The sequence below is a fragment of the Poecilia reticulata genome, linkage group LG8 (genome assembly GCF_000633615.1).
Source record: "Poecilia reticulata strain Guanapo linkage group LG8, Guppy_female_1.0+MT, whole genome shotgun sequence".
Lineage (NCBI taxonomy): Eukaryota > Metazoa > Chordata > Actinopteri > Cyprinodontiformes > Poeciliidae > Poecilia > Poecilia reticulata.
In genome coordinates this window covers 20,402,210-20,419,478 of record NC_024338.1, presented here as the reverse complement: position 1 = coordinate 20,419,478, position 17,269 = coordinate 20,402,210, and the positions used below count along the sequence as shown (strand labels likewise).

The following is a 17,269-nucleotide window of genomic DNA, read 5'->3' as shown; positions in this document are numbered from 1 at the left end:
TGAAGACAGAGGACAGAGCTGAAGACAGAGGACAGAGCTGAAGACAGAGACAGCGCTGAAGACAGAGACAGCGCTGAAGACAGAGACAGCGCTGATGGAAGCTGAAGACAGAGACACAGGACAGCTGAATGGAGAGAAAGGGATGAAGACAGCTGGAGAGCGAGTTTGAAACGCCTCAGTTCTTCATCTGGCTCCTGCTGACCTCTTGGTCCTCTCCAGGTCGTCGTTGGCCTGTTCCAGCTCCCTGATGTATTTGTGGAGTTGATCTCGGACGGCCGCGGTTTCGGCCAGGTCTCCCTCCAGGTTGGAGATTTGTCGGCACGCCTCAGAGTGATGCGTCTCGTACTTGTCCTGGATTTGGCAAGAAGCAGAAATGGAGGAAAGGTGAGGCAGAGAGAAGGACCAGAGTCAGATGACGACTCAGCAGATTTACGCGCCGGTGCCACAGAAAGTGAAACGAATCAAACGAATGAGCCGCTTCAGGGTTGAGTGACAGCGGCGTGAAGCTTCAACGTGTTACAGAGATAAGAACCGTTACTGCTCCGATAACATCATGTTTGGATCCAAAAAGCCAAAAGTTGGACATTTTAAAAACCGACTGGTCTAGTGAGCAATAACAATATTTTAACTGTGAAAAAATATAAACATGATTATAAAACCGGCAGCTCCTTTTACGTAATGTCACTTTATAAGAACAGGATCTTCTAAAAGAGCAGAAAAACAGCCAGGAGCTGTTTCTGATCCAGACCCTGGGCGCCGATTGTACGGAGCTAAATTGGGGCCGTAAAGTTTGTTCAAAAGAACAAAAAATAAAAACTAAGAAAAAAAGATTTGAAATAAAAAAATCTGAAATCTGATAGTAGTTTCATACATTTGTTTTCAGTGTCAAATCTTTTTTTTAAGTTTCAAAAATACATGTCCAGTTTCAATTTATGTTTCTGAGTTTCACATCTGTTTTTTTTTTTTCAAAATAATTAACATTTTCAAATGTTCCAGATTTACTTATCACTTTGACATTTTAATGACAACGTAAAGAAAAAAGGAATTTTGAAAATGCTTCATTTTCAGCTTTTACGTAAATGAGTCGGCAGTTGCAGCTTTTTCTCCTCCAAGTCAGTTTTTAAGTGCAGTGTTCCATTTTCTACTTTGTGGCATTTTCTGACCATTTTGTACAGGAAACCCGAAATTCTGCAGGCAACTGTTTGGACGGCTCAGTGGCAGAACAAAGGGGGCTTGGACTCAATTTCTTGACCCAGATTTATAAAAATGTAATTCTGATGAGTCTGATGAGCGTTCTCCATATCTTGATTTGTAATTACAGTGTGTGACACTTCAAATTACAAATCCGCTGACGTCATCCAAACATCTAGAAAGGAGTTTCGACTCATCAGATTGAAGATGCATCCAATCACCAGCCAGGACAGTCAAAACTCACTGGCAAATTAATTATATAGTCAGAAGAAAATAATTATATGTCAAATCGGCCTGCCATACACACAGGTTTTGCATTTTGGTGCTTAACAATGATGACATCATGAAATCTGCTTTTATAGAGACAAAACCCCTGAACTTCCTGTTTGCTGTATCTGTGTGGTTAGTGTGTGTTTGGCTTTCTGCAACAATATGAACAGTAAAGTCAAACATTAACCCGTTCGCTTTTTAAACTTTTGATCCAAACCCAGAGCTCTGGTTACAGCAAACACAAGTTCAACCTGAACATATTTCCTAATAAAGCAGCAGCAGCGGCTCTGGGGAGATTATAAACAGATAAAATCACAAGAGTCGTCGCTGCTCAGCACTGCCATCGCCTCCAGACACAGAGAGGAGGAGGAGGAGGAGGAGCAGCCGTCAGCTGCCTCTTCATCCCTGAATCGATGCTCTGTGAAGGCCGCTCTGCGCTCGGATAAGGCAACCAGAGAAACAAATTCACTGCAGGGAAACCCATTATCAGCTGACGGATATGAAAATCCCCAGTTTGGACCAATTCACTCGGCGGTCAGTTGGTTTCATGCAAATTAATGCAACTCCTGCAGGCGAATGCACGTCTGCCTGGCAGCCTGCTGCTGAACCCTCCATGTCCGACTACCTTGTAGTTCTCCAGCTCCATGCGCAGACGGTTGTTGGCCGAGAGAAGCTCCCGGTTCCTTTCCTCCAGCTGCTTCAGCTCCGTCTCCAGCTCGCCCTCGTAGTCCCGGCTCATCTGCTGGAACTCCTGCAGCTCCTCCTGCGCTTCCACCGCACTGAGAACACAAAGACAGACACGTCCAAAGGGTTCAGGTTGGGTTTTATCAGACAACAGGACAGACGTGGCTTTAAACTCCTCAAACATGTCAGTGCCGAAAACATACAGGTGTTTTCACAGTCAAATAATTCATTATAAACACATAAAAAACCCTGACAGATTGGATATTTTTGCACGCATAAGTTAATATTTTGTGCCAAAACACATAAACATCAGAAAGTTCTCCAGGTGAGGAAGCAACCTCGTCACAATCAGAGAGAAAGAAGAGCAAACAGTCGGCGCTGGAACGGCTCCTCTGTTCTGCAGGCAGCCATATTGTGAATGGCAATCGCCATGGAAACCGATAAAAGTAATAAAGGGAACTTCTTTTATAAAAGAAAGTGTTCAGGATTATGTTCAATAACTTTTTATTAATTACTTCTTGGAAAAAAAAAGTTTTTGGTGTCAAAAAAGTTGACCTTAATGTACATTTTAAAATATATTTGTTACTGTTATAATTATTGCTAAAAATACAAATATTAATAATAGCAAAGAAAATGTGTTAATAATGTTAATAGAAATCTATTTTTATTACTTTTTTAGTGGCGGTAGTAATGTTATTTCTATTATATTTTATTAGTAGCAGTAGTAGTATTATTGTATTTTACCATTTTATAATAATGAAACAATTAACCAGATTAATCGTTATGAATCGATTATTGAAATAACTCAACTAATTTAGTAATCAATAGGTTATTAGTATGCAGACTCAAAACAGCCCATTTGCTGGAAGAACATAATCAGAGCAGCAATTCAGTCAAATCTGTACAAAATTATAAACATCTTGGAATTAAGATTTAAAAAAAAGAACTTTGTAAATTTGTTCTACCCAAAACTTCTCAAATGGCCGTTTTACCGTCACCTGGTTCAAATTCTGCAAACTAAATCCTTTGATTCAAATGACCAAGTGTTCACTAAAGAAAGCTGTTTTACATTTCAGGCAATAAAATGTTTATTTTCATATTTAAAAAGGAACGCTAGAATTTTTTTAATTTGCTTTCAATTTAATGTCATTTATTAGTAATAGGTGCCAAAAACATCCTGTGGCTGTAACTAAATTCAGACTTTAGCACAAACATTAAATAAACTTAGAAAAAATAAAACTAAATTGAACAAAATCCTGTTCAAGTTGCTGAAAAGACACAAAACCTAATCTAGAAAAAGATGATGAATATGAAAATGTGGGAAACATTTTGTTGTTGTTTTCTTTTAAATATGGCAAACCTACAAGACCTTTTGTTGTTTCAACTATACAATAATTGTCTACAGAAATCCGGTTGCTTTGCTTATTTCATCAAAATATAATAGTTTATTACTTAATGAACAGGTTAAAAAAAAGCAAAATAGTTTTTGCGATTACAATTATAAAGAAAAATACTAAAACTTTAATGTCCTCCGTTGTAGTTGCAACTTGACATTTATGGCCCGTGTCACAAAAAGTTTGGACATTCCGGATTCAAAGACGAGATAAAGTTGTGTATTCACTGTTTCGTGGATTACGATGCTTCCAGATTAGATAAGGAACAGGCTGGAGTAAAAGACAAAGAGGGAACGAACATCTGCTGGTGCCGGGCCGCCTCCTCCTTCCAGTGCTCCAGTTCTTCCTCCACAGATCCAAACCGAGGCGCTTCCTGGTCCCCCATCTCCAGCGCGGTCACGGCTCACAGCGGCTCTTCGGTCCTGCACCGACACGCAGAGACAGAAACAGAAACACACTCCTTACCGTTTATGGTTTCTGTGTCCTGGAACAGACAAATAACATTTAATGTAACTTCAGAAGTTACCCAATTAGTGTATATTTGAATTTCTTTAAACGTTTTATTGTTGCAAATGGTGGTTCATATGTAGAAAATATATATATAAAAAAAAAAGCACAATGTTCTTACAGGGCTGAAATTATGAGATTGTGATTAATCAATTATTTAAATAATTGTCCATTTAGTAATTGATTAATCGTTAACTACAGGACATACAGAGCACTAACTAGGTCAAACCTACAGAAAAATATATACATTTTGAATTGAAAATAAAAATGTTTGTAAATATGTTCTACCCAGAGCTGCTCAAGTGGCAGTTTTAGCTTCACCTAGTTTAAACTCTGAAAAACAGAAAGAGAGAGAGCTGAAGTTTCTGCATGTTGATGATAGAAGTATTGCATTTTAGACAATAAAATGTTTATATTCTTATTTTAAAAAAAGGAATTTAATTATTTTCTAATTAGCATCTTTTAAATGAAAAATCTTCAGAATTAACTCTTTTTAAATCCGACTAAGCATCTTACAAAACATTTATTTAATTCAATGTGGACATGTTTGAGACGCATAACTAAAAATACATTAATTTTAAGTAAATATCAAAGTGTAGAGTGACGGTTTTTATACAGAACCGCAACACAAAAATATGTTTTTTAGTTAATTTTCCCCAAAAAATAAAAAATAGACATTCTTTTGAAATCAATTCGTGTAATGGAGTAGAAACACTACAATGTATACTTTCAAATACTACATTTTGAATAAATTAGATTTCGTGTAAACGTTAAAATGTGACAAGGTAGCAGTATACATGTTTGAAAAAAATAAATCAAATGGTTATTTTGTAAACAATTTAATCTTGTTGTTTGAATGTTTTAAATATTAAAAGGCATTTAGGTTTATTTTCTATAATCGTTATTATAGAATTGCCCCAGTGTTTTCCCATTTTTACACACTAAATGTAAATTAAATACATAACTGATAATGTAACATCTTTTGCATTAGTAGCAAACTAGTGAAGGCTTGTGTCTGTCTGTAACCGAAAATGGATCAGTTTTAGTAAATATGTCTCATTTTTGCCTGGTACCATCAGCAAAAGACCATTTCATCAACTATTCATACGTGGCTTTTCATTTACGGGTTAAAAGAAAACACCCAAAAACAAACCTGGAATGTTTTGACAACCAAACTTTCTCTCACTGTGGGACATTGATTACTTATTTACATTTGATTCAAACAAACAGTTCCGATACAAAGACTGACCCGAGGGTCTAAAAAACGGAACCAACAGCAGACCGAGCTAAACATAACTTCACACCCAGCCTGTTGTTTACGGTAACTAACCTCAACTCTTCGAAATGCGCTTAAAGCCCGAGTATTATCTATCAAACTATGGAAAGCATAACAGAAAAGTTGAAGGTGTAAAACTAAAGTTACCGCTAGCTGATTCGGCTAACGGGGTTTAACCGTTTAAATCCCAGCTGAGACCAACATTTGACCCGTTTGCCTCTTAAACTCTACCTTATCAAATTAAAACTTCCGCCCAAACCTTGTAGAAAAGTCATTTTCGCTATAAACCAGGAGTTCGGTAAGACTTTCGCACAAATCGATGGATTTAGACAAATTTAAAAAGACTTACCTTGAGTTGAAGTCAGAAAGTTACTCGCCGCTTCGGGAATGCGTCGAACAATAAAGGATGCCATTCATAATGTCCACGTCAACAGGCCAATCACCAATTAGATGACGTTCTTGTTCTTTGTCGCTATTGGACGCTTTTCTGTCAATCAGAGCAATGGGCGGGCTACGGGGGTGACAGTCCAATCAGACTGCGGGGTGTTCGCATTAATTCACTCAGTTAGAAATTTCGACGACTTGCCACACGGTGGTGCTGCTTTCACGTGTAGTAGGAAAACGTATAAACAATACTTGGAAAAATCCTTGCTATGTTTTTCTAGAAATCAAAAGAATATGTATTCAAAATTACATGAAACCCAAAGGAAAGAAGCTTAGTTCCAAATAACTAAAATGAAATGATGTCAGACTTAAATAGTGCTTAATTAGGACTCTCAAAAAAGCTTTTACATGAAATCAATCATTTATTTTAAATCATTAAAAAAAACAAAACAGTGTCATCTTGGTGATCACCTGAAGGCAACATAATTAATTGAATTAGTCATCTTATTAGGTTTGTGAAAATTATTGGTACTACTGCCCTTGCTCTTTATGGGTTGAAAGTGCTTTTTGCACTGGAATAATATTTTGTTTATTTTTATTTTTATTATTATTATTATTATTATTATTATTATTATTATTATTATTATTATTATTATTTGAATATTCCACCACTTTCTTATTAAATCGGTAATGTTCATTTCAAATAATTGAACTGGGCACAAACTTAAAGTTTGTTGACACAGTGCTCATGTTTTCAGTCGGTTTGCATTGTATTTCCACAATAAATTGAGACTAATGTTTCCAAGTCTGGCTTTAAAAAACGGTATCCTTGATTGTGACGGAAATGTTCACTTCCTGTTGGTGGGGTCAGAGGTGAATTTGGGTCAGCTGTGTCTTTTCCTGTGGGATTAGACGGGCGTATCTGATCCCAGTTAATCCACATGAGCCATCACCACTCACAAACACCAGTCCTGTCTGTCCCTGCCTCATATCTGGGCTGCATGTTTTTTGCATTGAGTCAGCTCCTACAGTGGATTACAGGCATGAGTTCCTGATCTTCATTGATACCAAAGGGAAATCTTTTAAATACATTGTTCTGTAGGTTAATAAGCTACTATACTTATATGTTTTGCAAGTGACCTCAATGCTAACTTGGCTCAGCATAGTGTAACACATTTTAATAGGTAACATCTCCATCATAGCAACTTTTAACACAATTTATTATATAAAATTTCTGTGTTGATCCCAAGAGTAAAATAAATGTTGTTGTAACTCATATTAATTCATATTCTTCAAAGACTTATTGTAGATAGTAATGGCCGTTGGCAGGAAAGACCTCTTGTAGCAGTCTGTATTACAGTGAATTTGAAGAAGCCTCTGACTGAAGACACTTTGTTTTCCCAAGACAGTGTCATGAAGAGGATGATAAGGGTTTTCCATACCTGTTGAATTTCCTAATTCTCCCCTTCCTCTGCCCTCTTGCAAAATTACAATACAGGAATTCTGATTGATTTTGGATTTTCCCTCCCCTTTTCTAAAAAAAAACAACTAGTAACTATCTATTACTATAATACACTTACTGTGTATTATATTAAACTGGTTCTATTGATCCTGTGTCCAGGCAGAGGGATAATCAGTAGCCCAGCATCATGACCTGTTTGTTCTGAAGATCCTGCAGCTTCCACTTCTCTTCCTAACATGGCGCCTCCTCACCCTGACTCTCATACTGAGGAACCACAGAGCCCACTATTCTTTGAACATACACTTGCCTGCTAAAATGGCGCTGATCACTTCCTGTTCAGACTGTTGTGAACTATGTATTGACCCTTAGCACGTGACATCTGGCTCTTCCGAAATCTGTCAACTCTGCCATGGTGGACATCAAAACAACCACTGCGCTCCTTTGAAGCATGTCAAAAAACAGCCTGTCTAAAATTGCTTCTATTTAGTTGATTTCAATTTAAAAAATGGTCATGGAGAAGGTAAGCGTGTAACTATTCGTAACCATGGAGACAATGCCCCACCATCATGTAACCTATATGGAAAAAACTGATTAGCATTTCATTTTTTGCACATTTTTAATGTTGCTCTGGTGCAAGGGGAAACTCTATTTATGACATAGCGATATAAATCATTTGGTGTGAATTCAGGCAAAGTCAATAATTTGACTTCCTGATGAATGTAACAAACGTTCATCAGGAGCGAGGAAGTATGGGTCAGTTTGGAAGCCAGCTATTTCCAACTTTTGTAAGTACCACCGTCTATGAGCCCCAATTAGGTTTGCTACGTTCACAGACAAGTTATCTCCACTCAAACAAGAAGAAGCCACGAATAAATTGGTAAAAACAACTTGGGAAAATAACTTAAGTCTCTCTGTTCAATACTCCCGTCCTTCTCTTCCGACGTTCATCATGGCGCCTCGAATGATTAAGTGACGCAGCTGCAAAGGGTTAATAGCTTGACTCATGCAGGACTGATCTGACCGTTTCCATAGCAACTATCAGAAGCAAGACATTCCCCTAGAACTACAGCTCATTGTAGCTATGACCTCTTCTATGATCAAAGAATGTCTGAGGTTATGAATGCTTGCATCTCAAAACATCAGGTAATAAACAAAACTCTTTGACCTTACCACTGTTTTACCAGGATTTTTAAAATGGAAAAGACTTTAGCCACAATGTTTTTTCCCATCAGTTTTGGCATAGGATATGTGATTACAACGGGAGTAAAGAAAGTTTTTAACAAACTACTTCCCGATATCACTTTTGAAAGAAGTACCTCTCAGGGTGACACAGAGTACGATGTTTTCGACTCGTACCTTTTCAATCCTTCCCCGTCTGGGGGGGGGAGTTCTCCCTGTGAAAAAATTTAGCTCTCAGGACGAGTGCACTGACTGTGAATAAAACGTTATCGATGCTTATCTTTTCAAGCCTTCCCCAGCTGGGAAGCAAACTTCACTGGCTGGGGAAGACAATACACTTGAAAAGACGGCTGTATCAGAGAACAATTTATCCAATCGTTCCCCAGCCGAGGAACAAACTTCCTCGAGTGGGGAAAAAGCGGCATTCAAAGACTGAAGTCAGGAAGAGAGATCTGACCAAGGGAATGATTTCTCTGATGTCAAAAAACACACTTCCCTGGCTGGAGAATTTGACAGTGAAAAAAAGACAGTTGAGCCAAAAAACTCAACTCCTGCTCTTACGAAAGTGGAATTAGAAGACTTTACCCAAGAAAAGAGATCTGTAATAGAGAACAAGGTCTCTGATCTCAGAGAACAAACTTCCCCGGCTGGGGAAATTAGCGGTAAATGTTCGCCCCCAATGTTCACTTGGGCAGTAGATAAGTATGATGAAGAGCATGAAGACTCAACTCCTGCTCTGACGAAAGAGTCATCAGAAGACTGGATCCCTGAAAAGAGATCTGTCCTGGAGAACAAGGTCTCTGACGAACTTCCCCGGCTGGGGAAGTTTGGGGAAGTTTCACAGCCAATGCTCACTTGGGCAGGAGTTGAGGATGATGGAGAATATGAATACTCAACTCCTGCTCGGACGAAAGCAGATTTAGAAAGCAGATTTAGAAGACTGGACTGGAGTTGAGTTTAAAAACTTAATTATTAATCTGCCAAAAGCAGCATTAGAAGATTGGACCTATGAGGCGAGATGTTTACTAAAAACATCTGAACCAAAAAAGTGGACTAAACCCAAACGTCAAGCTGGAAAATTTTCTTGTTGGCCATTTTGACTGACAGTATGTCACATCTGCTGCGCTTCTCTTAATATTTAGAATGGCAGAAGTAATTACCACTGGTAAAACGTACTTACCAGTGGTAATTACATTTCCTGTTTCAATTCAATTCAAAAACACTTTGTTTATCCCAAAGGGAAATTACGTGCTGTCATTCATCAAGATTTTTCAAAGAGCCATTGAAGATGGTGATGGCTGTCGGCAGGAAAGATCTCCTGAAGCGGTCTGTACCACACTGAACCGGATAAAGCCTCTGACTGAAGATGCTCCGCCTTCCCAAGACAGTCTCGTCAAGAGGGTGGTCAGGATTGTCCCTAATTTTCTTGAAGAATCCTTCTTTGCATTAACATCTCCAGAGGTTGCACAGTCGTTTCCAGAACAGAACCAGCCTTCTCTATCAGGCTGTTGAGCCTTTTTAGGTCCCTGGCTCTGATACTGCTGCCCCAACAGATGACAGCAGAAGAGATGACGCTCTAAACAACAGATCTGCAGCATCTTGCTCCAAACCTTGAAGGATCTTAGCTTCCTCCAGTCTGCTCTGTCCCTTCTTCTAGACGCTTCACTGTTGAGTCTCCAGTCCAGTCTGTTGTCTTGGGTTTGAATCCCGGCCTGGGTTTTTGTGAAGCGATAAAAGCTGGTAGCTCTTGAACTGCTACAAAATAAAGCTGCATTTCCTGCAGCCCACTGACTGCAATATTGACACCTTGAGATGCCATGAGACCTAAACTCTGAACATCATGGCATGGAGAGCATCCCAGTTTTCCATGTCTGGCATATAACCGTTCATTTTAGCTTTTGAACTGGTTCTATTGATCCTGTGTCCAGGCAGAGGGATAATCAGTAGCCCAGCATCATGACCTGTTTGTTCTGAAGATCCTGCAGCTTCCACTTCTCTTCCTAACATGGCGCCTCCTCACCCTGACTCTCATACTGACAGGAGGAACCACAGAGCTCTGTTAGGTTAAAGCTCATCTTCTGAAGTTGGGATGTTTTTCCTCCAACAGGTTCCAGAGGAATCACCTCAAACCAGATGCTGGACTGGATTTTATTTCAATGTCATTTGTGAATGTTAGAGCCTCATTTTCAACAGTGGAGCTATAAAAGTTGAAAAAAGTTATTATTTTGGAGAAAATCTCATCAACATCAATACTAAAAAAGAGGCAAAAAAAATTGTTTGATAAAAGGAAAAGCCTCTTAGATTCTGAGCCCGACAGCACCAAACTATTTTTTGTATAAAACAATTCATTTAATTTCACACAATTATCGTGGTAGAAGCCATTTGTTGGTTAGATATTTAGTGAAACATATTTACCTTTGATGTTTGTTGTAAATGACGTATAATCACGAGGTAATTAGTCCAAGTTTGTTGTTTATTGAACGTTCAGAAACTACAGCGGCTGAACAGATGATCAACTCAAAACCACTCGCACATTCTCTCTCTCTCTCTCTCTCTCTCTCTCACACACACACACACACACACACACACACACACACACACACACACACTTAAGCACACCCGTTTCCATGGCAACCTCCTGCGCTCCACAACCCAAACCGAGATTACGTTAAAAAATATAACGTTCAGTCTTTACGATGTCGGGTTTTCATTTATTTTGCGGTCATTAATAATCATGAACACAGCGGTGGTTGATTAGTTAATTTTAAACTCCTGCTCTGCTGGTTATTTTGGTAATGGAACCGAAACGCACAGAATTGCGCAACACCATGTAGAAACAATAATCACTGAGATTATTGTTGCTGTTGGGTTATTAATTTGAAAACGTTTTGTTGATTTTTTTTTTTTTTTTTGTTGATGTTCAAAAGTTATGAATGGTTTGATAAGCCAATCAGAGGAGGATGTGCTGGTCTGTCACCTAATGCCGAGATCAACTCAAAACCTTCCGCGATCGACATGTTGCTCTAGCAACGCACGAAGAGTACAGAAACAATATGAAATGGGAAAAAGTTATTTATTAACTGATTAAGTCGTGTTTTAGATTGTTCTTGAAAAACTAATCAGCCCCGGCTGATTAGTGGGTGAACTCACGGCTGCACAGTGAACCCGTTCATGTTTTACTACATATATTATAATATATATTTGCACTGGAATGACAGTTGCTATTTTTAAGCTCTCTAGCGCAGTAAAGAAATTCTGGAGAGAAAAAAAACAGTATCCATGGTAAAGGTAACCATGACAACTGTAGAAATTCCATGTTGAGATACAAGGAAGCTCCTCCCCCTTTCTGAAGAGACTAGTAACCATGCCATGGTGATTGCATAACTGAGACGTTCACTCAGTGCTCTTAAATCCCCAGATTGAGGTGCAACAAGAACAGCCGACGAAGAAGACGATCTGTCCTGGAAAGCCAGCCGCTTGTTGACAGTTAAAACTTGTTGACAGTTTTAACTTGTTCCAGGATCAATTCCGCCATCTTGACACAATTTCATCAAATCTTATTGTGGCGAGAGTCGCGACACAAAGCCCGGAGCAGGAAGCTGTTTGACCGGTTTATTGGTTACAGGTTACAGTTTCCCTTGAAAAGGAATAATAATAATAATAAAATAAATAAATACCCGTCCCGATTTTACCCGTATGTTTTCCTTTCTGCTAGAATTCAGCAACAGTCTTTGAGTCTGGCTCAGGTAAGAACACAATAAGGTATATGGGCTGATGGCAACCAGTCAGACGGTTCAAGAAATAAGGTAGAGTAGCTTCAGATTTCTACAGAAACTATTCAGTGTTTGTAGCTGATACATTTGTAGTTATATATTGCAAATAATGGTGAATTACATTTTTGCTGTGTTTTTTTGTTTGTTTTTTACTTCAAATTTTACAGTTAGTTCACAAAGTGTTCAGTTTTGACCAGAAATATGGGTGAAAAGCCACAGTTTTGTGGTTAAATAAGTAGTTACATAGACTTAAAGGGAGTTTAATGGGCTAAAAGTCAAAATAAAGAGGAAGAGGATGTAAATAAAAAAGGATACTGGGTTTCATTTGGTATTATGACTACTTTTTTACTTTCTGGCATTTTAAAGTGACTGCTTTGTTTTATAACACTGAACAGGTTATAACAGATTGAATGCATCTAAATAACTTTATACAATGACCCCACTGGACTTAATTGACTATATATTTCTGTTTTTGAAGCAAAGCACTTTCAAATAATATTTGTTGTGAACCAGAAATGTATGAATTACACACAGAACAAACACTAAGGGCAATTAAAAAAGACCAATTAACCTGAAAGTGATGCAAGCAGGTGCTGATGATGGATGAACTGAAATGAGGAGACAGTGAGATGATCTGAAAATTATCTGAAAAAGTCAGAAAAAAACATCCTGGGTAAAATAATAAGAAAGAATGATAGAAACGTGAGATAAATATGGAGCTAAATTGGGGCCATGAAGATTGTTTTAAAAAAAGATTGAAAAAATATTTTTAAACAAAAAGTTTTAAAACTGAAAATAAAAATTTATTGAAAAATATTTGAAACTGAAAAAAAAAATCTGAAAAGTAGTTTTGATTTTTTTTTCAGTTTCAAATAATTTCTTTTTGTTTGTTTCAAATCTTTTGTCTTTTGACTAAACTTTATGGCACCAATTTAGCTTCAGTGAAGGAGTGCTGCATGAAAACATATGATTTACTGATAAACCTAACTTAATTAGTATATATTTCTTTTATTTTAAGTGAATTTGGCTGATTTATATTTTAAGTTTATCAGCAAATCACAGAAAATAAATATTTTTACACACCTAAGAATCTGTGGTTGGTTTAGATCTTTAACATTTTTTCAAATCCACATTCATCCTTCATGACCTGTAATCTGCTTTATTCATTGATTATTAACAGATAATCTCCCAATCCTACCTTGAATTCACGAGTATTTTCTGATTTCTGCTTACATTTTCTAAGCTTCTTCATACTTTCCAGATAAAAAAAAGGATTTTCAAGCATTAAGTTTGTGATCCATGACACAAACTAGAATTTAATCACATGTTTGATGGATTACTGCAGATTATGGCAGTCACATCACCAGGTAAAGGCACAGCTGGTGAAAAACACAAACTATTAAGCCTTAAATTGCGCCCAATTTGTCCTTTTGGTTCCCTAGCAGTAAACTCCAATTATTAGACTAAAACCTAATTTCTGGATCAAAGCGTTTGGACATTTCCCCTCATTTAATCTAATTCAAATCTACTTATGGATTTTTCTGGCTGCCATTTGCCTTTGTTTTTTTAGCTGCCTGACACCAATTTTACTCAATAAACAGTTTTATTTCTCGACATCCCAGTGGCTCTGTCAGTCCATAAATGGGTTCTTCAAAAACTTCTTGGAGTTTAATAAAGCTGACGTCTTTTATCAGACACTTCCTGCCTGATTTGTTGCTGCATGTGTGCGTTTGAGACGGATACAGACGGAAAAATTCAGTTTTCCCTCTGAATTTTATGCCTCTTCCGGGCCAGCCGAGCCTCACGCATCTCCTCCAGAGTTTTCCGGGGGTCCATGATGAAGGCCAGGGCCACGGTGGCGGTGCCGTCGCCGTCCTGCCGGGAGAAACACAGGAAGGAGGCCCAGAGGAAGGCGCAGCAGCCCATGAAGGCGGTCCGCATGTGCAGCGGCATCAGGACAAAGTTCAGAAACTGGAGACGCCATTTAAAGAGAGAAGAGTTAATAAAGTCTAAAATTATCAACTTTTTAGGTTTAATACTATTGACCTAATAAAAAATTAAGATTGTACTGAGTTAACCTTCAATTAAAGATTTTTCAATATCTGACTGAGCTCAACAAGTCAAAGCTGTATAAAGTACTTCTAAAGTACTCTGTATTGTGATTGTCGGTTAGTAGAAATGAGTAAAGTTCCCAAAAACTATTAAAGTAATAGTAGCACTACTTTAAAACATTACTACTTAAGTAAAAGTATATTTGCAAAAGAACAAAGCAACAATTTGGTAAAAAAGCTTCTCAAGGAAGTGATCAGAACGTCTGACTTACGTAATAAAGGTTTAAAATTGTTAATTTTTAACTTTATTGTCTAAGCATCATATTTTTTAGGTTCAGCTAATAAAAACAAGGATTTTATTGTATTAACCTTAACACAATAACCATAATTAATTAATTCAATATTTGACTGATATCTGTTTTTAAAGCAAACTCAAGAAGTGAAATCTGTAAAAAGGACGAATCAAATACTCTGGATCATTACTGTTGGTCAGTAAAGGTGGGTAAAGTACCCAGTACTACAGTAAGAGTACCACTACTTTATTACAGTACACTCAAGTAAAAGTTTGCAACAAAAAACAATTTATTTGGTAAAATAAAAAGCTACTCAAGTACTGAGTAACTTATCACAACATCTAATTTTATATAAATATATAAAATTATTATCAAATTCTCTTATTTGAAAGACTAATACAAATAACTACCATAATTACAAAATAACACATTTTTAGCAACAGAAACAGTTTTTTAATATAAAATTTTAACTACTAAATACATATAAATAAAATAAACCATTTCAGTTTTCTTATGCAACTGCTTATGAATTAATAAAACAAAATAAAATGTAGTATATTAATAGTTACCTGCATAAAGGGCCAGTACATGAGTCCAGTCTGGAAAAAATAGTAAAAATTCTTATAAATTAAAATCTTGCAACAATCTCAGTTGAAACAATCTCTGGTCAAATATTTTTACTTAATAAAAACACAAGAGACTAAAGGTTCAGTCATATCATAGAAAAATATTTAACTGCTGATTTATTTTTTTATTTTTCTGTAAATTTATTTTAAGAAAAGAAAAAGGGAAAATTAAAGAATTAATTCCAGTTTTTGGGAGTTTGCTGCAGCTGAAATCAAGTATGTCTTGGCATGTATTCGTATTATTATCGTTTGGTATTTATCTCATTTTTTAAATCAAATTTTATTCCTTCTGCCTGCGATGTTGTGAAGTTTGTTGTCAGCTGAGGTTTCTGTAAATGTGCTAAATAAATAAGTTTTGATTTGACTTGACTAAAGTCAGAAGTTTACATATAAAAAACTAAAAATGTAAATCAGAGAGCAAGAAGCCAAAACCCAAAACATTTGACCCAATTCATGCAGTTTAAAAAGAAAATCCTCAGGATATTTGTGAAGTACTGGCTTTCTGATCAGATGCGTTTTTGTTTTTACATAGTTTTACACAATCGGCAGCTAAATGAAGCGCTGCTGTCCTGGATTATGCAACCGCATGCTAACAGGTCGCTAATCTGCGCCAGGATCTCTCCTCCACTGACATTATTATCCGCTGCCTGGTTTGTCCTGCACACTGCGCATCATTAGCAGCACACGGGCGATGTAGGTTAATCTGGCTGCCAGCTGCTAGCGATGTGACCATGTGAGGAAGAGGAGGAGGAGGAAGAGGAAGGTGACTTTCTCATATTTTACCCTCCAGGTGTTAAAGAATTTCTCCCTCCAGTCTTCCAGGATGTCTTCCTTTCCTTCCAGGAAGCTCACACCTGCAGGACAGAAGAAAGATTCAGATTACAGCTGATATTACAAATAAAATTTACAACTTTTTCATGCCAGACTCCAGTCCTACAGATAAAAAAATTAAAGAATACATTTTCTTCTGCGCACCAAATAGCATGGTAGTGTGTCAGGGTCATTATAGGTCAGTGGTGCCCAAAGCGGGTCCCTGAGGGCCGGCGTGTTTTAGTTCCCTCCCTGGTGTCATAGCAACAACCTCCTCAGCAGGTCCATGTTCTGATCCAGGTGTGTTAAACCAGGGAGAGACTAAAACATGCAGGATGCCGACCCACTTTGGGCTCCACTGCTGTAGGTAGAAAAGCAAATAAATTCTGCCAAAAAACGCAGACATTTTTAGATTGATCTCAGGAATTTAAAAAATCTGAGCTACAAATGTGGAAAATGTGCAAAAAAATAATAAATAAATAAATAAATAAAAACAAAAAAAATCTGAAATTAGAAGAAAAATAAACTTTGAGATTTTTGAGTTTCAAAAGTTGACAATTTGCTAAAGTAAAATTAAAATTTTAGATTTTTGGAAATTTAACAACAATTTTTAACAGAAGAGTTTCTTGTTTTTTGTGTTTGCTTTTGTTTCTTTGCAGAACATTTCTGAAATTTATCTAAAACATTTGTAGCATTTTTTCCCCCAGCAAATTTATGTCTTTTGAAACTCAGAAATGTCCTTGTTTTTTCAAGAAAATATTTCAAAAAATGAAATCTTCAAAAACCAAAAATTTGATAACAGGAGAGAAACTGGCCTCAAGTAAATCAATGGGAAGTTTAGTGGAAGGAAAAACACTGTAGTAGAAAAAGGTGCTTAAGCAACGTAGCTCCAGCTTTGAAACAGGATTGTGAAGCAAATGAAGATGTTAAGGGAGCATTAGAAGGTGTTGACTGCACATGCAGATGGGTCCAGGATCGTCTGGGCTGAGGAGAACCAGAACCAGACCGATGCTGTTATGTGTCTCTCTGTGTGTTATTAATATATGTAGCACATATTTTAATTTCATTTTTAAAAATGTAATTACAGAAATAAACTGTACTTAAAAGCAGAATCTGTCATTGATTTCTTCCTTCCACTTAACTTTCCACTATGTCATTTGATTCAGCACTTCTGTGGATTAACCTCCTTCTGTTACCTAACATATGTGTTTTAAATGTTAAGGTCACATAATGAATTATGTCATAGAACTTTTCTGGAAAAGTGGATTTGGGATTTTCTGTCCATAGTCATCAAAATTTTACACACACACACACACACACACACACACACACACACACACACACACACACACACACACACACACACACA

The 17,269-nt window shown here is 37.2% G+C and overlaps 2 protein-coding genes across 4 annotated transcripts in view; both read right to left on the bottom strand.

Moving 5' to 3' along the window:
- The window catches only part of nde1 (nudE neurodevelopment protein 1), an 8,447-nt gene extending 2,672 nt beyond the window's left edge, over positions 1-5,775 (bottom strand). Inside the window, exons 1-4 of one of the 2 annotated variants that reach the window (XM_008416549.1) lie at positions 5,672-5,775; positions 3,839-3,961; positions 2,087-2,240; positions 203-351 (exon numbers count right to left, since the gene is read on the bottom strand). In XM_008416549.1, coding sequence (XP_008414771.1) covers positions 203-351; positions 2,087-2,240; positions 3,839-3,924 — 389 coding nt within the window. In that variant the 5' untranslated portion in view covers positions 3,925-3,961; positions 5,672-5,775. Of the gene's footprint in view, positions 1-202; positions 352-2,086; positions 2,241-3,838; positions 4,024-5,671 lie in introns of both variants that reach the window. The other variant, XM_017306389.1, reaches the window with a different exon arrangement.
- Positions 5,776-12,964: 7,189 nt separating this feature from the next.
- mpv17l (MPV17 mitochondrial membrane protein like) overlaps positions 12,965-17,269 on the bottom strand; it is a 5,899-nt gene continuing 1,594 nt past the window's right edge. Inside the window, exons 2-4 of one of the 2 annotated variants that reach the window (XM_008416547.2) lie at positions 15,874-15,944; positions 15,034-15,063; positions 12,965-13,995 (exon numbers count right to left, since the gene is read on the bottom strand). In XM_008416547.2, the coding sequence (XP_008414769.1) occupies positions 13,876-13,995; positions 15,034-15,063; positions 15,874-15,944 (221 nt within the window). In that variant the 3' untranslated portion in view covers positions 12,965-13,875. Of the gene's footprint in view, positions 14,092-15,033; positions 15,064-15,873; positions 15,945-17,269 lie in introns of both variants that reach the window. The other variant, XM_008416546.2, reaches the window with a different exon arrangement.